The following is a 27,324-nucleotide window of genomic DNA, read 5'->3' on the forward strand; positions in this document are numbered from 1 at the left end:
TTTAGACATGAAAGTACATATACTCACTGCAATAGTCACCTTTCCCCACATGTTCTGGTTCCCCTTGTTTGCTTTTTTTGTTTGTTCTGCTTTTTTTCCTTCTGAGTTTTTGTGAAGTAGCTAGTACTTTTGCTCACTCATTTGCAGTATCTAACTAGGTTTCAAGACATGAAAGAGGAAACTGCTTAATGCACACCAGTGATGCTGAGGCGATCAGACAGGAGTCTGCTGGCTTGTCCAGAACATTTGTGTCTTGAGTATTGTGTGCCTGCACTGTGCTGGGAGTAGGGACGTAACAAAGAACAAGGCTCAAAGAGCTGAAAGAAGATGTCCTTCTCATATGACAAGAGAGGAGACAGATGTGTCCCCATGCAGGGGACCTGGGAGGATCTCAGGGCAGACTTCCTGGAGGAGGTGATGCATGAGCCAGGCACATCACTCCTTGCAAGGCCTAACCCCCCAAAGGGAGGGTTGGGGACTGGGACTTGACTGCTCACTGGGCGGCCCTTTCCAAAGCGGCCCGTTCCTCGTGGCTGCCGGCCCACAGCAGCTTCGCCCTCAGATAGAGGACGGGGCTCTAAAAAGTGCCCTGCGCATCCTCCTGCCTCACATCAAATACGGCACTGCAGAATATGATCGCAAACCTTGCCATCGTGCCTCCGCAAAAAAGACACATGCTGCTTCTCACAGAGAATGAAACCCTCACATCAAGAGACGGGCAGTTGCTCTACGACAAGAACACCACCGGTCAGCCAGGAAGACTATGGGATTTCCAGGCGTTACGTTAAAACCATCATGTGCTTCAGGAAACTATGGGTGAAGATGCCAGCGACACTTTCTGATGGCAGTGGGGAGAGGTGCCAACACTTATGAAGAACTCATGATGTGCTCTTCTGCCAGGCACACCGTCTGCATCATCTCATTCAGAATGAACAATGCTTCTAGACCATCATCCCATTGTGATGATGAAGACGGTGAGGCTCAAGAAGGGGAATTTGCTCCATGTTATCAGCTGGTCACTTCGTGAGCTAGGAACACAAGTCTCCGTGACCCCTTTGTCAGGTTCTTTCTAGCATGCCAGGCTGCGTCCAGCGCTCCTCTTTCTTTCAGTCTCTGTAGTCAGTCTCAGTTATCTTGAATTAGATAGTCTCCTACAAATCGGTAAGGAAAAGACGAAACAAGCCAATACGCCCAGTAGGGCAAAAGGCTGGAATAGGCCCTTTGGAAAAGATGACAGCTGCATGGCTAATGTGCACGTGCAAAGGCGCTTAGTTAGCTTCAGGCAGCGTGGAAGTGCAAACCGAAACCAAAATGAGATACCAGTACACACTCACCAGAACGGTAACAGTTTCAAAGACCGACAATGCTAAGTGCTGTGGAGGATATGGGGCAACTAGAACTTTAACACGTTGCTGGTGGGAATGTAAAATGGTACAATCCCTTTGGAAAACTTTAAATATATGCTTACTCTCTGATCCCCAAATTCCACTCACGGGTGGTGTCCTGAGGCTGGCTGTTACTGGCTCCTGAGAGCTGATTTGGCATATCCCTTTCTAACTCACATCCCCTGGGTAGCTTGAAATTGGGCCACAGTGGGATATTTACAAACGCTTCTGAGTCAGAGCTGCTTTCGTTGATGAGCTTCCTGTTAAACACATAGCCACACCACACTGTATATACCTGAAAGACACGACTGCATGTGGCCACCAAAGGATTTGCACAAGAATGTTCATCGCACTTTTATTTCCTTCTAAAAAAATTTTTTTTAATCTTTATTTATATTTGAGAGAGAGAGACAGAGTGCGAGCAGGGGACGAACAGAGAGGGAGACAGAGAATCTGAAGCAGGCTCCAGGCTCCGAGCTGTCAGCACAGGGCCCGATGTCGGGCTCGAACTCAGGAACCGTGAGATCATGACCAGAGCCAAAGTCGGCCGCTTAACCGACTGAGCCACCCAGGCGCCCCACACTTTTATTTCTAATAACCCCAAACTGGAAATAACCCAAAAGGTCCACCAACAGGAGAAGAAAAATAAACTGTGGTATCTTCATGCAATGAAATCCTACACAGCAAAAATAGGTAACAAACTACTGCTAAAGACAACATGGGTGAAGCTCACAAGCTGTGGGTTGAGTAGAAGAAGGCGGACACACATCAGTGCAGACAGCACTGCTGCATTTATCAGAAGTTCAGAATAAGCAAGCTAATCAATGTTGACAGAAATCAGAAGCACTTTGCTCTGGAGGTTGTGGGGAGACTGACTGGGAAGGAAGATGAGGGAGCCTTCTGGATGCTGCAGTTGTTCTATTGTGATCTGAGTGATACTCATATAGGTATGTACATCTAAAATTCACTGAGCGGTACACTTAAGATCTGCACATGTTCCTGTAGAGACATCATACCTTAAAAGTGAAGAGCACACACACATACATTCTACTCAGCCGTCCTGTTCATAAGGTGGAAGAGTCACTCCCATCCCAGCAGTGCAGAGCATGCAACGATGGTAATGACAAGAAGGCAGCCTGAGTCTTGGCAGACAGATGATCTTAGTTTTACTGACGTCCGACACACTGCCATCATGGACACTTTCAACACCTGTACCAGCAGCAGGGCCGGTGCATGAAGACTGCCTCCACCGGCACATACTCCCCAGGCACATCACTGCCTGGGAAGGAATCCAGTGAACACATCAGCTGTCTCTCCCACACACCTACCACCACCATAACAGCAGAAATCTAGAAGTGTAAAGATAGGAACTCTCATCCAACTTGGGCAATATGCCAGCCTTTGCCGTCAACAGAGAACACCAAAGCCTCAGACCTTACCTGCTGAGTTATTCCAGAAGGATGCAAAGAGGCTGCTGTGTCTCTGAGTATTTTTTTTCAAATACAGTGAAAGCCGAAGAAATGCCTGCTTCCTTTATCGTCAGCAAGAAGAAAGACGAGCGATCATGTCATCTCACAGTTCTCTGTTCCTGGCAGGAGGTAGGCCTAAGCCCTTCTGCACGAGTTACAGTGCGTTCTTGTCATGAGTATACCCTAGCCCCACCATGCTATTAGCTTTAGACTTTAATGAAAAGACTGGACAATATCCCACACGAGGGAGAAGTGCAGCTGACAGCACCGGCCATCTGCACTCATGAACTCATCAGAGCCGCGTGAGAAATATTTGTTGCATCATCCCAAAAAATCTGTCCACTGTCAAAAGATTGAGGATGAATAGAAGCTCGAAAGATTCCTCCCTCAGGGTTGCGTTTTATTCTATTTTGACATAACCATATTTGGGTTTGGGGTGTTTTGAGGGAGGAGCGCTAAGTACTCTATTTTTTTAAGTTCTTATTTAAATACCAGTTAACATACAGTGTCGTATTAGTTTCAGGTGTACAATAATAGTGATTCAACACTTCCGTACATCACCCGGTGCTCATCATGACAACTGGACTCCTTAATCCCCATCCCCTCTTTCACCTCTCCCCACTCCCACCTCCCCTCCAGTAACCATCAGTTTGTTCTCTACGGCTAAGAGTCTGTTTCTTTTGACATAACCGCATTTTAATACACAGGAAACTGAGAGTTGGTTTTAGAATGCTTTAGTGTTTTGGGAACAGCAGGAAACTAATTCCGGAGACTTTGACCATTGTTAGACATTCTCTTAGTTGGGGTTCCCCCAGAAACAGACCTTGAAACAAGAAATCAAGTACAGATTTGGGAGGTGAAAGGCAACCAGAGGGGAGCAGGGCAGCAAGTGGAAGGAGGCAGAAAGGGGAAGGAGCCTGAACTGGTGTGTGACAGGCAGGCCACGGCTGGAAGGAAATGGAGCACAGCCCCACCAGGGAAGCTCTGGAAACCAATTTAAAACACACTCACCCATGAATAGTCCCACCCATGGGGAGGGAAACAGGGTATTTCCATGCCAAGTCCCATCTGTCATTGGTTGAAGTCTGCTCCCAGGGGGTGTTAATGCCCCAGAACTTCTGGTCTGCCAAGCAGATGGCGGAGTGGGCTCTCTGACAAAGAAGCATGGGCGCTGGCATTTGCAGTCAGGCAGGTGTGCTCTCAAGAGGTGAGCACTAGAGGATCTGAGCAGGGTGCCAAGTGCATCTGCGACAGAGGAACTTGAAGCGATTGGCCAAGAACTTCTGTATTTGTGCAGTCTGTGGTTGCATTTGGGAGGCATACGCACAGAAGAGTGAGAGGCCACACATCAGCTAGATCTGTACCTTTATAAATCTACAATCCATTGATGTAGCAGCTCAAATGCTTAATCGGTACCATGGGTCTAAGAATTGTCATCACATTGGACTACCTGGCTTACTCCCTGGGCTAAGCTGTACAGATCTTTAAGAAAGTAGAGACATCAGTGTTCTGCCTTCTTCATGCCAATATGTCCACCGTGGTTCAGACCTTCATTTGCATCTCCCTGCCTCTGCTCTCCAGCCTTCGCAGTCTGTCTACCACACTGCACACAGAGTAATCTGCCCACGGTTCTGATCATCTCATCCTCTGCTTGAAACTCTCCATTGGCACCCAGTTGCCAGCAGGACAAAGTCTGTCTCCCAAGTTCAGCAGACAAGGCCCTGTGTGATTTGGACTTTGTTTGCCTCAAGCTCTACATAAAATATAAAAACTCTCATGTACCTACATCCAATGTCATGTCTATTTGAAGATTCTGCCCCCCACCCTGTATTAATGCTGTCCGTGGGTGGGGTGATCGTATAATTTATCATCCAGACTGGAATACTTTTGAGAGTGCAGGAGGGCATGTTAATTTCAGAGAAACACCAGGCATAATGTGGGACCATCACAAGCAAAGCAGGATGCTCTCCTTATCTATGGGTGTCTCAGAGGATGTGAGCACTAATACGACTTCATCCATTTATGCCTCACAGCAGGCATGAGACGGCAATGCTTTGGTTTTCAGACCCATCACTGCTGATGGAACCTACACTTTTATTACAGGTGACACTATCCTGTCATCAGGCCTCCAGGAAAGGAATCTGGGAAAACCCCTTACACCTCTAACTACTTCCTACCCTCCCACCATTGCAACTTCCTTCCATGGCAAGGCTCGGATGTTTTGTGGAATTCGGCTCTCGTATAGCCCAGTTCAGCTCACTGCTGCAGAGGTGGAGCGCATCTATAGTGTCCTCAGAACATTCCATCTACTTGCCCTAAGCACACCAGCCTTGCTGGCATTGACAGATGGCTTCCGCTTGGTTGTCTGAGTGACGTGGCTTCACCCAGCCAGGAGCAAAGACTGCTTTCATGTCCAAAGATGTCACTCTGGGTGATTCTATCTTGCTTTAATGCTGGCAATGGCTCACAGATTTGGGTGATTAAATTTTGCAAGGCTCGCACATGTAAAACCTGTGATGGGTCTCAGATAGGCAGCAGGTGGGAGGCCACAGCATTTTTGCTTTGCTGGGAGAAAGTTATCTCCATTTCATCACCAATTATAGCAATGAACCATTTACTGAACATATATTAAGTGTCTACACTATGCTGGATATTAACATAAACGCTGGGGAGATAAGAAACATTAAGACATAGTTTTACCTCAAGAAACTTAAGTAAGAGTCTAGCAGAAGGACTTCAGGCAGAATCTCAGAATTGGTTAGTGCATGCCACCAGCTCTGTATCTCTCAACTTTTCTGTATTTAAAAAGAATTCTCCAAAAATAGAAATCCAACAAATACACAACAAAAATTCAAGCTACTCTGTAATTAAGTATAATACATAATTATTTCAGTATCCAATCTCCTACCGAAATTGTTTCTCTGCTCTTATATTTTTTAGATTATAGTCTAACCATATCCATTTATCTAATGAGATCAGCCATTTGTCTGCAGCATAAGCGACGAGACTAAATTCAATGTCATCTGTTTACTTAAGATGGAAATGATATGCATGCAGCAGAGTAGCCTTTGGGTACAAGTGAAGTATCATTCAATGTCATCAGAGAAAATATAAATCAGCGAGAAGGAACAAACATGGAAGTCTCAGTCAGTACATTGTTGTTGGACTTCCCGTATGTGCCAGGGATACAGGATGGAGTGGAACAGAGTCCTTGCCCTCAGGCCACATATATATTCTGGTCTTGATCAGCCTTTGGGGAGGGGCGATACATGCATCCCGCAGGATCCCCAACTTCAATCCAGTGTTTTGCAATAAATTCCCAAATTGCCAGGCCCATTCGCCAGCATGTTCTGTAAAGTGTTTTTTCTCTTTTTCCTTCTGTGTGTGCATGGGGCAAGAGGCCGGTAGTCACACAGGAAACATACAAGACAGAAAGGATGCTGTTTAGACTGATGAAAGTCTCATCTCTACACGTCTGTCTTCTTCATCTCCAGCTGGCTGTGCATGCCTGTCATTGGTAATGGGCTGGTGGCTCCTCTCTGAGTTTTCTGTTGTAAATATCTTTGCGGGGTCCCAGTGTTCAGTACTTTGGTCTCGGCTGCTCTGTCACGTTTGGCTCCTTGACTTTGTTATGTCATCACCACTTTCAGTTCATAACTGCTGCTGAACATCTCATGCTGTGGCTTGACTGTGCTGAAGCCTAATCCCCAAACACAAATTTATCAATATCCAAATGGCCAGAGCATAGACATTGGGATATGAAGTCTTTACTTTGCCAAAGGAACTCCAGTTGGGGAACAATGTACCCAGCCCAGGATTTAAATGTGGGTTGATCCATATACTAAATCTGTGACCATGGGCAAGTTATTTAAGCTCCCTGAGGCTCAGTTTCCCCACCTGTGAATGTGGATGTAACAGTCTACCTCCCTGAATTCCCATGAGGATGAAATGAGGTGAACACGGGCAGCATTCTCTGCACAAGGCCCAGCACAAAGTACGCACTTAATACCTTTCAGTTTTCTTCCTTTGCCCCGCTACAGTTCCTGGCCTGCTCTGATGTGCACGGTAATGTAACTAGGCAGCGAACCTGGAAAAAGTGGGATGGTGTCAGGGTAGGAGCTGATCCTGGAATTGGGGAGTGCCAACTTTTAAACATATACTGCCCAGCTACTCTCTTCAAATATTTGCATCGATGTATGCACTTATCCCCTAGTTTCTCAGCAAAGATGTGAGCAAAAATATGTCACCTTTCCATTTCACTGAATATACTTTTCAAGACCAACTGAGGAACTGTTGTTGAGTTAAAGAAAAAAAAAAACGTTATGGGGGACAAGGCAAGATAGAGGGTAGGAACGGAGTATTTTGTTTTTGCTCACAAACCTTTACTGGGAACCGCTTGTTTGTCAGAGACCATATCGACCAGTGCACATTCAACTTCTCATTTATCCTCCAGCAATCTCACTGAGGTGGGTACTATGATCGGCCCCATTTTACAGATGAGGAAAGTGAGGCACAGAGAGCTATTCCAGCTTAGTGTCGAGGATCACACAGTCACTAAGTGCCAAAGCTGGCAGGTGAGCACAGGCAGCCTACGTCCACCGAGCCAGACTGTGTCACCAACACGAGCACTTCCCAGAAGGGCCCGGGCCCAAGGAAGCTGAATCATAGCCTTGACTATTTGCTCCATAAGGCCTCTTTCCAGATCCAGAAAAGGAGGGCAGTGGCTGGCATCACTACTCTGAGTTTTAAGGGCAGTAGTTTTGTTGGAGAACCTTGATAACAAAACGAAACAAAAACCCATTATTTCCAATGGGAAAATGCACCATCAGGTAACACTCTTTTCTGAGTTGTATCACATGCTCGGTCTTGTAAAGCTCATGGACCATCCTTCAGGAGTGCCATTACCACATCATTATGTGTAATTTTTTTCTTATTCCTTCTTATATCAGCCATAATTTACACTGTTCTCAAACTCAGTGCTCATTAGAACCTTAGTAAATCCTTGGAAGGAAATAAAAATTGCCGAAGAGTTCATCTGATAGAGACATTTTTTCATAATTTTGTAGATTTAATATTGTTATTAATTATTTGCCGTTTCAAATATTTCAGGGATGTGGGTTATACTGTTTTACATTTTTTTCTTAAGCCAAAACTGCTGAATGTGTGAATTCTAGTTGTATGCAGGGACTCATCATGCCCACAGTATCTGCAGTCTTGTTTGTGGATATGGGAGAACTTTCCTAGCCCAGAACCATTGTCTTTTTCCTAAAAGCCTGTCCCAGTACCACCAAACTGTACCTTGGAAAGCAAATAAAACTCTCTGGTACTTCAACAAGGGAGGTGCTGGGTCTGTCAGGGCTCATGGAAAGGAAGAGAGGCCAACGGGGGAAAGAACAGACCCTCACTGAAGGTCAATTAGGTGAACTACAGCAAATTGCCAATACCAAACCACTTTGTTACCTACAGAAATGGCAATTTCATATGGTTTAATGCAACAGTAAATGCCAGGGAAGACGCCTTTGATATCTTTCCACACTTGATCCTCATAATGACACTATGAGGCCAGAGTGATCCCCATTTTACAGATAACGAAACTGAATTAAATGCTGAAGTCATCATTTTAGTTTGGGTTCCTCCACAAGTTGGCCCAGAGTCAAAGACACAATACCAATAGTATGTTTGGAAGACAATCCCAGCAAGCACTGGTAAGAGAATGGCAATAGGCAACAGGGAAGGGAAGCGGTAAGTTACAGGGACCTTGTGAAGCTAGTTACCCTCTGGGCCGCTGGAGCCTAATCCTGCTGGGGAACTCTGACGTGTTCTGGGGAACACTAAAGCACAAGATACTGTCAAAACCCAGGAAAGATCGGGGCACCAGAACTATCAGGAATCAACTCTAGGGCTACATCTGGATAGCTGTGGGACATGTGCCAGAAGAAATACCATTCCATGCTTCCCTGCTGTGTAATAACTGCAGTCACATTTGTGGATCCCTCTAGAGTTTACAAAATGCATGCACTCCATCACTTCACTTGGCCCTCCTCTTGCCCATGAGGCAGACTAAAATCCATTCACTCACAAGATTATTATATTTTCATAAGTTTACTCTAGAACTATTGAGTAAATGTGGTAGGAATTGTTCTAGGTGGTGGAGATGTGGAAGCAGACCAAACAGACAAACACACCAGCACGGTAGAACTCCTACTCCAGTGGGGGCAGCAGAATAAAGAAACAAAAAGAGATGCATAACACAATGTCATATCACAGTCAGTGCCATGAAAAACTTTAAATGAGAAAAACTGACGGAGATAGCGAGGGATGCTGATGTTTCCAATCGGGGGTGGGGTCAGGGAAGACGATTACATCTGGGCAGGGAAGGGAAGGAAGCAAAGCTATCTGGAGGAAGGACATTCCTAGCAGAACTAAGAGAAAGATGAGCCATGTGACTAGGGCATGGTGAGAGAGGAGTTCCGAGATATCAGCAAGGACAATGTGCCATCTTGTTGGCTATAGTCAGGACTTAGGTGTTGGCTCTCAGTGCCATGGGGAACCACTGAGGGATTTAGAGCGGGGAAGTGGCATGATATATGTTCTAAAAGGCTCATTTTTTACTTATCTCTAACTCATGTGGTCAGCAAGACCCGACACCAGAATTTAAGTGGAAGTCTTGTGACTCCTGATCCAGTGCTCTTCCCACTCAGGTTCACAGTCATTTTCCAGACCTGGAAGTCCTCGGTACCGTGTTTTTCCTATCCCTTGAAGAGTGATTTGTAGCCTCCTGGCCAAATATTAAAACTGCTGTTGCATATTCCTCAGGCATCTGGCTCTCTGGGACTTCTCTTTGCCTCTTGGCCAATCAGCTTTGACATTCTCCCATTTCTGAGAGCATCCTGTCCTCTTACCAGATATCCAGCAAAACTCGTGACCCACAAAGTGGCTCACCCAAAGCTTAAGCCTGACCATGAAAGTCAAGTGAGGACAATGGGATTCAAAGATAACCACTCTAATCATAGAGTTTAACATAACAGGTTTCCAGGGGTCTTCATGGTATCAAGGGATTTTTTAAAATTAAGACCAAATGAAAATTCCCCCAGGCTATGGAAACAGAGATTACTGGATCTCATTGTCTTTCTCCTCCAGACCAATATGGAATCGGGCAAAAGATGCAAGGAGATATTGTAGTTGCCTTTTCCTTCATCATTACTATTTTTTGTTTCTAAAATCTCAGATTTATTTGCTTCAAATCAAAAGCTGCATTGCTTTTTCAGCCAAGGCTGCAAAGACAAACAGCCTGTTTTGGGAATTACAATGTGGGGCTTTCTTGGCTGCTTTTTAGTGTCAACATCTGCAATAAGAGCATTTACCCCCTGGTAAGGCAAGGAGAAGAACCGACACATCCCACTCTCCAGGACCTCCGGTGACACTACAGTATTGACAGAAGTCACCATTTGTCTTTCGTCACTGGAGCAGGTCAGCCTGACACCAGGCGCACATGTATAGAAGAAGCGTGTAGACAGATAGTCACTTGTTTGGCTACATCCACAGCTTAAATTTGGCGTCCTCCAAACATGTAATGTTTCAAAGGCAGAATGATATTTCTGTTCACTTATTAAGGGATGACTAACTTGCTTTTGGCTGCACTACGAATGAATCACGGTAACAATCCCCAACTTGCGACTTGTGGTGTTCTGATGTAATGCATTTCTATTAAAAGAAGAGGAAAGAGAGTGGGTGAGAGTGAGATCATGCAAAGACAGAACATAACACCGAGGGAGCTAGCGTAATTGATGAACTGCCGAGACCAGGTCTGTCCACTTCAAGGTGTTTTCCTGTGTCCTGGGTGGGGATCCCTTGCCAATCAGTTCCTACCTATTTACAGTTGCACAATATAGACCCAGATTACGACCTGGAATTTGGAGGGATTCAATGAAGAAAACATATCATTTGGGGTTGAAAACCAGATATTCCTTGAAAGCATTTTTAAAGCAGTTTTGATTTAGTGTCACTTTGTAGATAATTATTTGGGAGCAAATGATACAAGTTAGAAAAGCAAACGGACAACCTCACCTTTTAAGGTGTTTTAATGGGGGTGCCTGGCTGGCTGGCTCAGTTTGTAGGGCATGCAACTCTTGATCTTGGGGTTGTAAGTTCAAGCCCCATGTTGGGTATAGAGATCACTTAAAAATAAATCTTTAAAAAGGTTTTAATGAATGCAGCTCCTTTGTGAGTGGCAGAAGGAGGGTGTGGGAAGGCGAGACAAGGAATGGAAGGCAGCTAATAAAGGTGGGTCATCAGACAGACTCCCCCTGGGGAGCTGGGGGACCCTCACCTCCTCCACGTCTCCCCTCACAGGCAAGGTTGCCAAAGACACCTTGAGGCCCCTCCCAGAGCCTGTTAATTGCCTGGCCTGGCTGAGTGGCTTTCAGGCCCTTTTCAACAAAAAACAAATACAAAAAGACCTGAAAGGTATCCTAAAAGATCCTGTGAACCCACAGGTATTTTTCCTGTGTTAATCACCATTCGGGAGCGGACACTTCCTTCCTCCCAGATCCCTTCTGTACTCTCTACAAGGTGCCCCTGCTGTCTTCTGAGCAAGATCTGAGTGTGCCAAGGAGAGGCAGAGAGGAAATTAGACTCTGGCCTGTCGTGACCGGCAGCCCACACTGGCTTTGTCCCAGGCTCTGGCAGAAGGGGATTATAAGAGCCAGTGCCTCCCCAGAACGGGAAATCACTCAGAGAAGGGAGTCTTTTTTTTTTTTTTTTCAGTAAACCTATTTTCCCTACCCTGTGGTTTTCTTTCTGGGTTTCATCTACTATCAGATCTGTCATTGACCTAAAAAGGACATCAATGTGTTGGAAAAGCATGCTTCAAGCAGCTATAATAAATCTCAAATTGATATTTATGAAGTTAACTTTCTCTCACCCAGAATCTGATCGCATAGTATGTGGATGTCACTCATCTTAGAATTATGTCGTGTTAGAACCAAAAGGGTCTGTCCGTAAAGATTAGCTAAACCAACCTCCTGTTTTTTACTGATAAATCTGAGACCTGAAAAAGTGACATTCTGAGGGTCCCTGACACTCCTACGTAAGCAGCAGAAGCCAGACTTGAAGCCAAAACTTCTTTTTGCTGGGTTCCATTGTGTCCCACAGCCTTTCTTCTTGGTAAGCCTGTCTTTGAAAAGTTTTATTTGGCAACTACAGAGTCTGGATGGAGGATAAGAAAAGGCAGTAGGCTCAAGACCCATCCCCTTTGCTGCCTGTTAGTATCGCCACCTAATGCTGCCATCTACAGATGAGGTTTGGCCCTTGGGATTATTTCTGGTCTCTCTTAGTGGACCCCAGATCTCCAACTACGGCCAGCCCACAGCTCTGTTACAGCCATGGCCCTTCCTCAAATCTTCTTCATCCTTGTGCAAACCGGTCTGTGCTGGGCTAGGGCCACACGTCCCGCTGCACCCAAGATCCTACCTCCACCCTTTACTCACTGGGTCCGCTTAGGTGAGCTACTGACATTCTTTAGGCCTCAACTGCTCCAGCTAGAAAATGAAGGTAATCATTTAATCATTTCCATAGGGTCTTGTACTGAATAAATTTTTTAAACTGTAAAGAAAGAACTTAGCAGACCAGTTACTATTACTGTTACCATTCTTCACCTGAAGGGTGATGAGAGCAGAGAAGCTAACAGCTTAAGTGGCATGTTCAGAGCCTGGGAATCAATCTCGATTTAACATTCAGTTCTGGCCTCTTTGGCAGCAAACACAGAACAGAAAATATTGTGATCAAGATTGACATTGGATTGGGCCTTACCAGTACAAAGTGCTTGGCACTGGCTACTGTTAGAATATTGCCTTTGTTTTGAATGTTGTTATCTCTTCTGTGATTTTCCATGTGTGAGTGTGAGTGCACTAAATTCAGGGAAATTATCCTCTTGTTGACAACACGGTAGACTTGATGAGTACTTATTGAATGTGTGTTGAGTGAATAATCTAGAATCTATACATAGGTATGGAAACATGGATTATGTGTTGATTCACACGACAGACTCTGACTATATTAAGGGTCAAGACTATGACTTTGTGTCATTTCCCCCTGCTTTTTTCTGAAGATCTCTTACCTAGCTCAATAATAAGCCTGTGTAGCTTAAGGTTGTCCATTTTGCGGACTGAAGTGTCTCTGTCACCATTTCACTATTGTGCTCTGATGTTTTCCTGGCTTTCTTTATCCCTTCCAGACCCAAGAGAAGAGATTAATTTAAGGGCAAAGATAAAATCACTATAAACTAACCTGTCATCAGTTTCACCTTCCTTTTCCAGTGCAGAAACTAAAAGTAAGTATAAAGAAAAAAAAAAGAGCATAGCTTCAATCCCTGGCTTCCTTTTTCCCCTGTGAATATATCAAAGAACACCTACTAATGTCTCTACTGTCCTGAGTGGGGCTTCTTTAGGAAAGTAACATCCTATACAGGTTGATATCCGGGTAGCATGTGGACAGGCAAGAGTAGACAGTGCGTGTACTTGATATGCTTTCACAACAACCAAAAAGCAGAACTGAGAAGTTTCAGAAGTCACAGAAGGGAGTCTCAGTTCTTCCCCATGCCTCCATCATCCTCTCCCCTCTGATCCCACAGTAGAATCCCACAGACTCCTCCTGCCAGGTGGGTGGCCTCAGCCAACACCCCCACTCCGGATGGTTTGTCACTCAGCATCTCCCTGCCACTCAGAAGGAAGAGTGACACATGTTCCACCCACCTTTCCATTGGAAATTCAAAGCAGCTGAGTCTCACAGCAGCTCGCGTACTGAGAACTTAGAAACCTTCCTTGTTCACCTTCACGAAGGTCTTCCTGCCCAAGTCTCCATCCTGCAATCTGCTGGGAGAGGACTTAACACAGTGGCTGCTTTCTTCGGTCTGTCATCCCAGGGGTCATGGCAGTAGATCTGCAGATCTGGCAGATCTCTAAATAGTTTACAATGCCCCACCCATCAGGGCATGGTCGCCTTAGAGAATGGATGGAAAATATCCCCTTGCTGTAACTGGGTTCAACCCTGTGGCTTAACACCATCTTATTTGGCAATCTTTTTCTCTTGACATATTTAGTAATCACTCTAAGGGAGATTTATTAGACTGCTCATAGGAACAAACAATGCACTAAATATTACACATATGCATGCTTTCAATACCACTCCTTTTCTAGCCTATTCTGGATCTTTCCGCAAAGTCTGTCTTTTAACAGTTATCAAAACTCTCTCTTGTCTTTAAATTCCTCTTGGTTCTTCCCTCCCCAAAATAACTTTATTGTTGGGATTTTTTGTAGCTGGAAGTTCTTTTAATCAAAATTCACCAGGCCATGCTTAGAGAAAGAAGAATGGATAAAAAAGACACACTCACAGTTGAAAATCATTGACAACATTTTGCTCCTCATTAATCTCCAAGCATCAAAACAAAAAGCTAGAGTTTTATGAAAATAATCTCTTAGGTATCTCTGGGAGATTGTGTGTGTGTGTGTGTGTGTGTGTGTGTGTCAAGGAAAGAACTCAAAATGTTTCAGCCAAATGTCATACTATGAAGTGTTTCCCAACCTGAGGGGTGGCGCCCACGAGGAGATGTTGGGGAGGGTACACTGAGAATTAGGGTTAACAACTCATGCTCTGTGCTAACTAAAAGACTGACAGCTGGTGCCCCTCCGACATTTTCAAAGAGCATAATAAATATCCCACACACCCTGGCACATGCATAGCAGAATGTCTTCACAAATAATCCATCTAGAGCAGATTCAAGAGAAAATATATCAGGGTCATGGAGATGCTCAGGTTATGAGTTATAATGGCATAGTCACAGTGTGGTGACTGGATGTTAAACTATTCCCTTTACATACGAAATGTTTTTCTTTATCCATTAGATACACAGAGGCTATCTCTGCTCTAGAGAGAGCGCGCTCAGTTTTAGGCACAGGTCTACCTCGCCTAACTGGCACCCATCACGTGTCCACCACCGGCCTCATGTTGCAGACCGGGCACATTTCACGGAGAACAGGCCTTGGACCGTAGAGTACACACACTCCTACCTATGTGAACTTGAGTACTTGTGATTTTTTAGGGCTGGGGCAGTGAAAGCACAAATGTGGCCATTAGTTGTGAGCACGTACCTTGATTCAACTGCCGGCATTGTTAACCTAGAAGTGTGTGGCGAGGCGCTGGGAGCACGGGTTCTGGAGCCAGACCCCCCGGGAGAGCCCAGCTTTCTCTCATACTAGGTGCGTGACCTCGGGCAAGGAACTGTGTCTCGGTTTCCTCATCTGTAAAATGAGGCTAGGACTTGTAGCGACTTCATAGTTTCCTGTAAGGGTTAAATGAGTTCATCTGTATGAAGGCCCTGGTACTGTGCCGGCTAGAGGAGGAGCTGTTCAATGAGTGCTCGTATTCCCAGCGTCCACTTCGATCACAGGTGTAGAGGGCGTGACATGGCCACTGTGACTTGGGGTGAGGTGTGCTGACTAAATCCCACTGTGCTCCTTTACCACGACTGCCACGTGTCCCAGCCAGTGTCTTGCAGTTACGTCTCCCTTCCCATGTAAGCACGCAGGGAATGCCAGAGTATACAAAGTCCCTCAAGGTGAACCTCTTATCTTTGAAGGCACTCAGGGACTAAGTTGGACAGGGAAATCATTTGGCTGCCCTACCAATTGGCAGCAAGGGAGGGGCCCACGGCAGACCTCTGCACCTGAAGCTGCGCCTCAGTTCACACCATACCTTCCATCTTCAAGACGGTGGACGTACGTGAGACTTTCAGGCATTATAGACCAACTGAGTCACAAATAACAGAACGTGTGGAAAGAATGCTGGTGTAGTAGCCCAGCACGTCTCAAACTGTACCTTTATCAGAATCCTCTGGAGAACTTATGAAAACCCAGATTCCCAGGCCCCTCCCCCGAGATTCTGATCTCCCAGGTGTGAGGTGGAGCCTGGCAGTTTTCACGTCTGGTAAGTTCCCAGGTTGTGCTGCTGCCGCCGGTGGTTTTGAATCCTTACTACGTATCTCTAACGCAAGGTTATACCATTTAATGTGAACTCTTTAGCTTAGAGATGACATGAGAAACTCCCCCCACCCCACACAGACATACTTGACTCCACAGAGCCAATGCCATGCATGAATGTCTCGTTCTGGGTAATAAACACTGACTTTCATTTTTTCCCCCATAGTTGCATGCTGCTGTGACCAGGATCCAGGTTCCAAGGCCTGGTTTTAATTACACGTTCGCCCACATATGTATCCTGAATAATGATAAGACTTGCATCGTGGATGACATAGTGCATGTTCTGGAGGAGCTAAAGAATGCTCGGGCCACCAACCGGACCAATTTTGCTATCACATACCCAATCACTCACTTAAAGGACGGGAGGGCGGTGTACAACGGTCACCAGCTTGGAGGCGTCACTGTGCACAGCAAGGACCGGGTCAAGTCCGCAGAGGCCGTCCAGCTCACCTACTACCTGCAGTCAATCAACAGTCTCAACGACATGGTGGCTGAGAGGTGGGAGTCCAGCTTCTGTGACACTGTCCGACTATTCCAGAAATCCAACAGCAAAGTCAAAATGTACCCTTACACGTCCTCTTCACTGAGGGAAGATTTCCAGAAGACCAGCCGCGTATCAGAACGTTACCTGGTCACCAGCCTGATCCTGGTGGTCACTATGGCCATCCTGTGCTGCTCTATGCAGGACTGCGTCCGCAGCAAACCCTGGCTAGGCCTGCTCGGGCTGGTGACTATAACCCTGGCCACTCTCACCGCGGCCGGGATCATCAATCTTACTGGTGGGAAATACAATTCCACCTTCCTGGGAGTCCCTTTCGTCATGCTAGGTAATTACTGCCCTTCATTTTTTTCTTTCCTCCTGCTGTGTGGTGGTGAGTACGCTCCTGAAAGGCAAGGAGTAGCCATATGACAACTTTGTTTCATTTATAGGGTCTTGCTTTTGCCCAAATGTCCTGGGACCAATTCTGTAATGCACTGGCCATCAGCAAGGGGAAACCTTATTTGGTAAATGTGCCAGAAGTCCAAAGTCCCGGGTCCTAGCCCTAGTTCTCCATTAAGTAGCTGTGTGGCATTTAGCAGATACTAATCTTCTCCGGTGCCCCAGTGTCTGAGGTGGGGCTTCCCCCAAAGCAGAGCCTGAGACAAGGATTTAGATATAAGTAGCTTACTTGGGAAGTGAGCCCAGGAAGCCCCAGGAAGGAGAGAGGACATGAGCCAGGGAAGGAAGGCCATTCAGGCTAACGGGCAGGTTACTTCTTTAGGCACCTGTGGCTCAATCCCACTGGAGACCTTTGGGAGACTTAACAGAACACACCTCAGAGAGGTCCTCCTTGAGGGCTGAGGAAGCTGCCAGCTGGGCTACATACCCAGAAACCCTGTGTCTGATTCACTGAGGGCTCTCCCCTAGAAAGACAGAGCACATTCCTGCACCTGGAAAAATCCCTCAGGTGAATGGTATTTGTAGGAAGAAGCCTTGAGTGAGCTCAGGAATAGGGAATAGAAGGGCACGTGGGTTGGGCACTGACAGTGTCTGCTACCCTCAGTTTCCCCACCTTATGAATGGAGTGGATGTGAACATCATGGAAGGGGATATGATAAACGTACAAGAACTTCGAAAGCAACAAAGGAGACCTAAGTAAGAAGGGTCTTTTTTTCTACTCTTGCTATAAACTCAGGAGAATGTCTGAAAATGGCGGCGTGAGAATCCCAGCATATTCTCTCTTGGGGCCTGTAAGAACTTCCTGATAGAGGTAATGGCGGAAACAAAGCCACAGTGTTTATAATATCACATCAGTTGCTCTGTTCATCTGGTACTGAAGATGGCTGATGGCAGGGTTCTTGCGGGCCAAGGGTTCCAATGGTTAACTTCCCCCTTTTCTGTGGCAACTTCTCATCCATTCCTTTAGCAAAAGAAAGTGTCATTTGAATCAGATACTGACATGACACATGAAGTGGCATTTTTCACTGAATGAGAAAGAACTCTGCTTGAGTCCATTAGAATGCCTAACGCCCTGCCCTGCGTGGGGGTGGCAGAAGGAAAGGGAAGAACTTACTTGGGATGTTTCAGCTGCATTAACGTTAAATGACAAGCGGGGTGGGCGGGGCTGCGAGGTCGCAAGAACGTGAAGCCCTGGGGGCTCTGAGGCCTGTGGGAAGTCAGGCCTGGGCAGTCAAAACAGAAATGGTAGCTCCTGGGAAAGAGGGAGCCGCAGAGATCGAGCGAGCTGCAAAACTACCAGGTTGAAAGCCACAGAGAAGGAGGCTGCTGCACTTCCTCCTGAATTCAGTCTGTTAAAGAGGCAGCATAACTTGCCTCCTTAACCCCAAGTCAGTGAGCACAGATGCTGGGATCCATGGCGGTTCCATGAAGACAGTGTGAGCGGTTCTCAGCTTCCACGGAGGCCTGAGTCAAGGTTTCCTGAAATTAAGATGTTTTGCTCACAATTAGACCCATGCTTGGATTTTATTTTTTTAGCTTTTCATTTTTAAAAATGCAGTGTTTTGTGTTTTGATTGTTTTTGCGGGAGGAAGAAAAACAGAAATAAGAAAAGAGTGGGGAACTGAAGGAAGACGGTGGGTTTTTAAGGTAAAGACAAAAGGATGTCCGAGCTAGAAAAAGGACTATTGGGCTTGGTTTTATGGCACTCCAAGCTGTGACCAATGAGCCCAGAGGATGATACAGTCAGTATTTAAAACTTCCTAAAAACTGACTGTGTTAAGTAAATTAAAATTTCAATATTTAGAGCTTCTTAAAATTAATTTTTAAGTAAAATAACATAGCAATAGGAGTGCCTGGGTGGCTCAGTCGGTTAAGCGTCTGACTCTTGATTTGGGCTCAGGTCATGATGTCACCGTTTGTGAGTTCGAGCCCCATGTCAGGCTCTGCGCTGATAGCACGGAGCCTGCTTGGGATCCTCTCTCTCCCCCTCTCTCTCTGCCCCTCCCCCGCTCACACTGGCTCACTTGCTTTTGCTGTCTCTCTCAACATAAATAGACATTTATTTAATAATAGTCAAAACTCCTTAAAATCAATTTCACCACGTGAAATGAAACTGAATATTCCACACTTCTAATAAATTTTATTAAGTAAAATAAATTACGATATTTAAGATTTCTTAAAACTAATTTCGGTACTTCCTAAAGAAGTTTTAAATATCGTAAGTAAAAGTCGGCACAAAAAGGAATACACCAGCTAGTCCTGGCGCAGGGAAGGATGTCAGAGATGGAAAGGTGCTGTGAGCCGAGAAGTGGCTTTAGAAAACAAATCCAGCAATCGTAGTGCCACAACTCCACAGAGACTGAGTATCAGCGAACTGTACGGCAGAGTTCAAGTCCCAGGAGTCTGGCATTTGTGATGAAAGAGACCAAACGCTGCAGGTACCCAATACTCCCTTGTTTGCAATTTGTGAGGAATGATACATGCATTGATTTGACGGCGGTTTTCCCTGCTGACAATCAGTATGCAACCTTTCTGTACATTTTCAGCCCAAAGACATCTCACATTACTGAGTCCCAACATTAAAGGAAGCTATGCATTTTAGTAGCTAAGGCCCATTTGCAATAAATACTTTGCACCATGTAATGGGTGCTTCATATGCCCATAAAGCCAACAGTGCCTGGATTTAGGACAGTTACCCTTCTGTATTGCACAGATAAACTGTTTATTCTCAGAATTTGATTGTAAAATGAAATACAGGCAAGGGCATGTTCGTAAATGTCGCATTTAGGGCCAGTGTTTAATTCTGGATTTTTGACGACCAGTCCTAAAATGCCAATAAATATTTCAAACGACCAAGGAGAAATATAGTGCTGAGGGGTTTGCACTAGGAGTCAATAAACTGTCCAGTTTTAAAAATCTGCCTGTCTATACCATAAAATGGCTATGCTTAAACTAAGATTCAAGCAAAACTTCTTGATTTTCTGTTGTATACATACAGTGTCAAAAATTTAAAACTATATGGCCTCATTTAAAAGGAAAAGTATCTTATACAAAGTCTCTAATATACAGACATTTCCTTGGCAACAACAGGTCTATAATGCGATAAACATTATATTTAAAATTCAACAAACTAAACATTCTCAGTGTGATGCCGGTCACATAAGGCCAGATCCAGCCAAATGCCAAAATGGCAGAAGATTTAGAATGGAAAATTTTGAGACCACGTGTGTCAAGCAGTATTAACCTGACAAAATTCCAGAATAGGAAAGAATTTGGATAAACTCTGAGAGTTCGCCATAATGGGATGTGACTGTGTGATTCTAGCCAAGCCGATACGTGACATCTCTGGCAATAAGAATATATCCTACACAGATGAATCATTTTGGCAATGATGTAAGCATAGATACATCATGATTTAGAATGTTTTTAATCAGTGTCATGCATATTAGACAATCCCACTTCTGCCAAAACCCTTGTCCATATGAGTCACATCAGTATATTTAGAGCTGAAATCCTTAACGGTCTACAGCATTATAAATGCCCATTGACATTTTTTGGTTACTATAAACTTGGAAAAGAGTTTATTTCATCCCTACCCCTTCTGCATAAAGTAATATCCTTTCTTTCCAAACTATATTAATTCCAGGTACTGAGGTACTTGAACTGCCGTTTGTAAACATGTGACACTCATCATTTTAATCCGTTATAGAACTTCCTTTAAAGGATGAGAATTTACACCATTGTCCTACAGTTGACTATGGTTTAAGAAACGGGCACAGATTTTGTGCATGCAAGCTCTCCTTACAGGCTTACTAGTTCCATGGCTTTCTTGGCCAGATGCAAATCAGGAAGGGAACAGAATGCTGGAGAATCTTTGGGATTTTGAGACAGTCAAATGCCACATCCAGGGTGCCCTCTTCCTTCTGACTTATCAAGCCAAGCCACTCGAATTCGAGGATGGGAAGGGAAGAAAGGATGTAATTAAGTGCTAGGAGGAGAATAATAGCAGAGATGTTTGGTTCCTTTCAGGTATATTCTAAGATTATATGTATTTAGTAGAAACCAGAAGATCAGGTTCAATTCTCTAAGAATACATTCTCATTTGATGCTACCTGGAATATGATGCAGTATTGAAGTACATGGAGCTCAGGCCTATAAAGAGGTGAAAGTTCTTGGGCAGGAAATCTAGTTCAGAGAAATGAGAACTCCTAATTATTTTTTCTCTGAACTCAAGCAAACCTGAAAGGTTTTGCTTTCCTACTGCATATTCTGATATAGTTCCTTTTTTTTTTTTAAGTAATCTCTGTACCCAAGGTGGGGCTCAAAACTTATGTCACATGCTTTACTGACTAAGCCAGCCAGGTGCCCCATTCTGGTATATTTCTAAAGTCATGAGACAAAGTGGGGGGAAATCAGCCAAATAATAATAAAGCTCAAACTAAATGAAATTGCGACAACTATTTTTTACCTCAAAATTGGTACCAATAAACAACCATTTTGGAACTCCAAAGCAATAATTTCTCATGGTTCAACCTAACACATTATTATAGAAGTCCATTATTTGCAACAATATGACAGTCTACATGATGGAGTAGAATGCTGTGGAAATACTCTGCTTGGATATAAATCACTAACTGGTTTCTAGGGGAAAAATTTCTAGGGGAAAAAACCTGGTTTATAATGGTTTAATTTTTCCCAGTTTTTGTTTATATCTGATTAAGAGAGTAATTCCATACAATATTTTTGAAGATTTTTTCCCTGAGTATCTTTTTATAATGTATGATGGGTCATTTGGGGACTAATTTACAAGGAGATTGTGTAATCTAGTTTTGTGGGTATTTTTCACCCTTTTATTATGCTTCACCAATCGTAGTACAGTAAGGGGTGGGTGAGGAGAAATAAGTTTGAGGATACAGAACAAAACATGCTTTATTGTTCTCTTCTTAACCATAAAGGAGGACGAGAACAGGACTAAGGGGGCAGGTGCAGGGAGGCATAGTATCCTGTCAGAGCTCAGTAAGGCAGAGGAGTATGATGACACTTCCTCTTTGACCCAAGCCTGCTGGTACACTCTGACAGGTCTGACCCCTAGTTTAAGGAATGGGGGAATGGCAGATTCTACAAAGGTCACGCAGCAGGAGGCAACATCAGGACACTGAACTGGTAAAAATGGACTATGAAGAAAAACACTTAGTTTACTGTTGCATTGGAACCAGCATCTCAGAAAGTTACTACCGAGGCCAGGTAGTACTCACCACATGGGTCTACAGAGCTCACAATCCAAGCAGATTCACAGTCACTGTTGAGGAGACCCTGCATTTCCCCTAGGCTACTTCAGCAACCAAGACCCAAAATGTAGACAGAACATAAGAGAGGGATTCTAGCCTCTTTTCTGCACTGATGGTAAAGGAGCACTAGCATTTTTTCTCTTCCTCATCAGTACAATAAATTTCAAATCAGCCTACTGATACACACATACACATCGTGTGTGTGTGTGTGTGTGTGTGCGTGTGTGCATGCACATAATCTGGGTGCATAACATATATATCACATTGGGTATATTCTGTGTACTATGATATATTATGCAATCAGTTCATGTGTATATATATGTATTTCATGTGTTTATAACATATAGTACATATTGTTTGAATATTTGAATATAAATGTACTATATATTTCCCTATATATTACACAGTATATATTTACACATTTTATAAATACATAAACACGTTTGAACAGGATATGACATATATGCATATATTTATATATTACATATGTCTTCTATATGAAAAGATATTACACAATTACCATAGCATATATAGTGGGCCCCATTTATACACACTGATTTTATATAGTGCATGCACATACACACACACACACACACACAGTATCTAAATACCTTTCTTTCAACAAGAAAGAGCTATTAGCATATTCCTTTCTTGGACTCTTATTTGCAGCTCTCTAATGAAGCAAAAAGCATTTTGCAGATTAAAATCCAATGCTGTGATTAGACCCGCCACACTGTGACGAGACTCCGGTAGAAAGCATGAGATATGTGCATTTGCCCTGATGTGTGCCTCTGTCTTAACTTAAGCAGAGTACATCTTCCTTTACTCTCACTCTTAACTGTGACACAAAACAGGCTATGATAAACCAAACAATTCAGCACAGAAAGTAAATGTTTATAACTGGCAAAGTGTAAATGTAACCCAATTAATGAACTTCTCCCTGAAAATAGATGTTACTTAACCCAGACATACATACACTTTAAATTTCTTCTCAAAGAAACAAAAATCATGAATTTATATGGATGTCACTGAAAGAAAAGCATTTTATAAACATGAGCTACTTAGTGAACCTCGTCTAAGAATAAAATATGTTTTAAGCAGATTTTACTCATGCATTCATTATACTCTGGATTTTCTAGAAGAATGCAGTACTTTTATTTCCACATATGAAATTTGGCAATGCCCAGGCATGCTATAAATGGCTTCATTGTCTCCTGATATTAAATGTTTTCACACTGAAACTAAAAGATCATCCATTAGCAAGCCATCCCATTTCACCTTCTCATCTTCTCAGCTATTCCTTGTTTCTGGGAACCCCCATGAGGAAATCCTGCTAGTATGGAGGGATGAAGACGTGAGCCATGCCCAAAGGCATCAGCCTCTGTGCTGTGCGTGTGCCGGGGAAGACATGAGAATCTGGGCCTAAAGAAAATCTGCCTTACAGAATTCAGATGTACAAAATAGATCAAATTGCTTGTGATTATTCATTGACAAAAAATTAATAAACAAACCACCCAGACTGCCCCCGATAGCAAAACCATGAAATACATTAAAAATAGGATTTATTGTATGAACAGCTCTCCAGAAGCACATCTACTGGATAGTTAGGTTAACTCTCAACTATTCATTGGTGGATTCCTACGTTAGTGGATTATAAACAACCCTGAAGGCTTTGGTCAGGCCCCAGAAAAGAGTCCGGGTGAAGGTGAGATTTAATCTGTGAGTTCCTGAGACTCCCCACAAGAGACTGCAGGATTAGCCAGGTGAGGGTTTTCCACCATTAGTGCTATATATATCATTTGTACTGCTTTTTCTCGTCATTGGCCCCAAAGCCTAAAAGTCAAGTGCACATAAAGATATAAAATCACTTGGAAAAGAAGAAAAATTATTAGCCTAAATCCTCTAGTATTTGATTTTACTAGATGACAGTTCCAAAGCCTACTGCTAATAAAATATAAATTGCACTCCTGGTACAAACTGTATCTGAACACTGGTGAAGAGCTCGGCTGTCCTCATCTCAGGACTTGGCTAAAAGTCCCCGTTGCATCAAGGCCTTCACTCGTGAATAATGAGAACTTGGGCCTGGATGTATATCTTGACACATACTGATAGGCATGGAACTACACGGATATGCAATATACCAAAATAGAAACAAATACCTTGCGTGTGCTTTTGAAAAAGTGAATACGTTAAAAGCTTCTTTATCTTAACAATTTGACAGAATCAGTATGTGGTGTTTACCCGTGCCCTTTGGCAACTCTTCTGCCTTAAATACCGTGCCTGTAAGAGAGGGAATGCCCTGGGATACTGGTCAGTTCCTGGCGCACTCACCATCATACAGTCTTTACTTCCAGGTCTTGGGCTGTCGACCTGCCGTGGTGATGTCATGCCCGGGCTCCTATTACCACCACAGGGCCTCTGGTCACCAAAGGCCGAGTCTGTTTGGAACTTCATGTTTAGGTGGCTCCCTGTGTGAGTCCTACCACCCGGGAGTACTCATGAACAGGCGTGGAACACCGGAGATGGATAATGGCCCCTTGCCAAAATGATGCTTTGGGCCAATGACATAGGCCCCTTGGTCAGAGTGAACACAGAGGCTTGTAGACTTCCGACTTCATACAAAAAATATAAAAACTAGAGTGCAAAGAAGACAGCAATATTTTTGCTTTTGAAGCACCTTTCAAAAATAGGGGAAATGACAGCCAAACCTCTGAAAAGCATCTTCAGTCCACACTCACTATTTGCCTGCCTCTGTAAGATCTGGCCTCAGAGTCCTGCTTGCTAGACCCCAGCCCCAAAGTGAGGAGAGTGGTGGATGATGGTGAGGCTAAAGAAGGGAGGCACATGCTGAGAAAGGAGAGTGAAGAGGAACAGAACCCACCAGAATCTTTCTTCCCTGCCTTTCCTTGAATTCCACTGGCCTGTTTCTGAAGTAGCGACAAAAGATATGGCCAGGGCTGGCTGTGAAGGAAGAACTGAAGGATTCGATCTCTGTGAAAGCCACCCACCTACAATTTCCTCTTCACTGCCTCCCCATCTCCAGCTTCTGTCCTACCCCTCAGACCTAAGGCAAGCTGCTTCAGGAGACCACTGTCCGAGAGGGGTTTGCATTTCTAAGAACACCCTTGAAGGCCCAAACCAAAGGGAATGTGGCTATAATTATGGACAGAGCAGGCATTCTGAGGAGTTAGGGAAGCAGGCAATGTATTCCCCATATCAAGGGCTCCTGGAATAGGACTCCCCTGGAGTCCAGGCCAGAAAACAAGAGACCCCACAGTTCAGCTTTCCTTTAGGGTAACAGACTGACCTCTTCAACAGAACTACCCAGCTGTGAATCGGGTCTAGTGCCAGCTGCATGCTCCACACTGTCACTCCCTGGGAAGTGCCTAGAGCCATGTGGGCACCCATCCTTCTCTTGACTGACTGCGCTTCAGGAAGGGGGCCCAGTTATGGGTCAGCACTTGTCCCTGAAACCCAGAGATCTCTTCGAAGACACTGTACAACTCCAATTTGGAATTTGGGAAAACATGCATTCGCCAGAGAGGTGTGGCTTCAGAAACGAGAATCTGCCTTATCAGGAATGACGGTGGGGGGCTTTGGAAGCAAGACCAACAAGGACTAGCAACAAATTCTGAGTGACCAGGTAGAAAAGATTCTTTGTCAGGGCCTCTTCTTCTTGCCTCTGTGAGTGTCTGTATGCACACCCCTGTCACAAGAGGAATGAAGGAAAGACATAGTTTCCAAAAGCCCCTAAGAATAAAATTAAAATTCTCTCCGGAGCTGCCCCCAAAACCAAGAACCTATGCAAAGAGAGTCAGGACTCAATAAAAATGATCAAACCATAGAAGGACAAGGCATTTAAAATCCAACAACAGAACTCAGGAGACAAGCTAACAGCCTCTTTCTGCCTTTCCTTGAGTTTATTTTCATTCTGGACCCTCGAGCCTCACTCTCTTCACCTAATAGCTCAGTTCATTCCAATTCCTTTCCTTAGTTAGCCTCTAAGATTACTCAACAGCATGGTAAGAAATGGAATCTTATGGTATTTTCCAACAAGAGTTAGGGTCAGATAATGTCCAAAAACATCACATCAACCTAAAAAAAAACAACAAAGGACTGCAGAACAGATTTCACTTAAATTCTACTATATGACTAATTCTAATCTTGCTCTATGCTTCCTTATATTCTTCCCATACTTAATGACTCAGGACTATAGCCCTGTTTTAAAACATTTTTCTTGTTTCTAGCAAGTAAATACTACAAAAAAATTGTCATTTGCCATTTTCAGTGAAACTCCAAAGTGTGTCTTACCCATGAAAACTTAGTCTACATGGCCCCGGGTGAAATGGTCAGCACTGTTTCCCCAGGCCACAGATGCCTCGGAGGTATTAATCCTTTTTACTCTCATTGTCCTAGAATGGCTTACTTTTAATTGAAGGTCGGTCAGTCCTCTCTGAGAACAGTGTGGAAACAAGACTTAATAAATAGTTTTCCCTCCTGAGACTAGACGTTAGCTTTCTGAAACATAATTAGCGGGACGCCAGTCAAAGAGTGCATGTTTTACCACACGTCTGGGGAGTTTCGGTGCCTCCAATTTAATAGGGGTGCTAGTTATCAAATTGTGCCACGGTGCTAGTTATCAAATTGACAGTCTCGACCTGACCTCTAAAAGGGGCTGTAGAACGATGCCTAGTAAATTAAGATAAATGCCAAATCCTTCGGAGGAAACAGGCCTACGTCATGACTATGAAATGGGTATTCGGGTTTGAGACCAAGCAAGACTTCACAGTAAGGATATAAACACGGGCCTGAGCACGAGAGAAGATGTTCACCCAGTTATTGTGCACACAAGATAACAGTGACTCTCTTCACTCAGCATTACACTTGGCCAGAGATTTTAAATTCCTTTTTGAAAACAAGACTATTGCACCACCGAGTAAAGATTTTATTATCCTCAATAATGGGATTGAATATGCCAAGGCAAAGAAGCAGAAAATTAGATCTGCTGTTCCCAGTGCCGAGATAGGGGTTACTGAAAGCCACAACAGGTCACTTTTGCTGGGCTTTCTGATGTTGTAGTGGCCTAGAAACCCAGGGAGAGCCATCAGCGCAAGTGTCCGCCTCCAGATGGGAGAGGTGGGAGAAGTCAAGCTAGATCAAGCCTCAAGCAGTAGAATGGAGTCAAAACACAAGCACTTACCGTGCCTC

At 44.2% G+C, this 27,324-nt stretch overlaps 1 protein-coding gene across 1 annotated transcript in view; it reads left to right on the plus strand.

Moving 5' to 3' along the window:
* Window positions 1-27,324, plus strand: part of PTCHD1 (patched domain containing 1) — a 54,892-nt gene that overhangs the window by 19,618 nt on the left and 7,950 nt on the right. Inside the window, exon 2 of the mRNA XM_043571665.1 lies at window positions 16,055-16,715. Within this exon, the coding sequence (XP_043427600.1) occupies window positions 16,055-16,715 (661 nt within the window). The remainder of the gene's footprint in view (window positions 1-16,054; window positions 16,716-27,324) is intronic.

This window comes from Prionailurus bengalensis, chromosome X (genome assembly GCF_016509475.1).
Source record: "Prionailurus bengalensis isolate Pbe53 chromosome X, Fcat_Pben_1.1_paternal_pri, whole genome shotgun sequence".
NCBI lineage: Eukaryota > Metazoa > Chordata > Mammalia > Carnivora > Felidae > Prionailurus > Prionailurus bengalensis.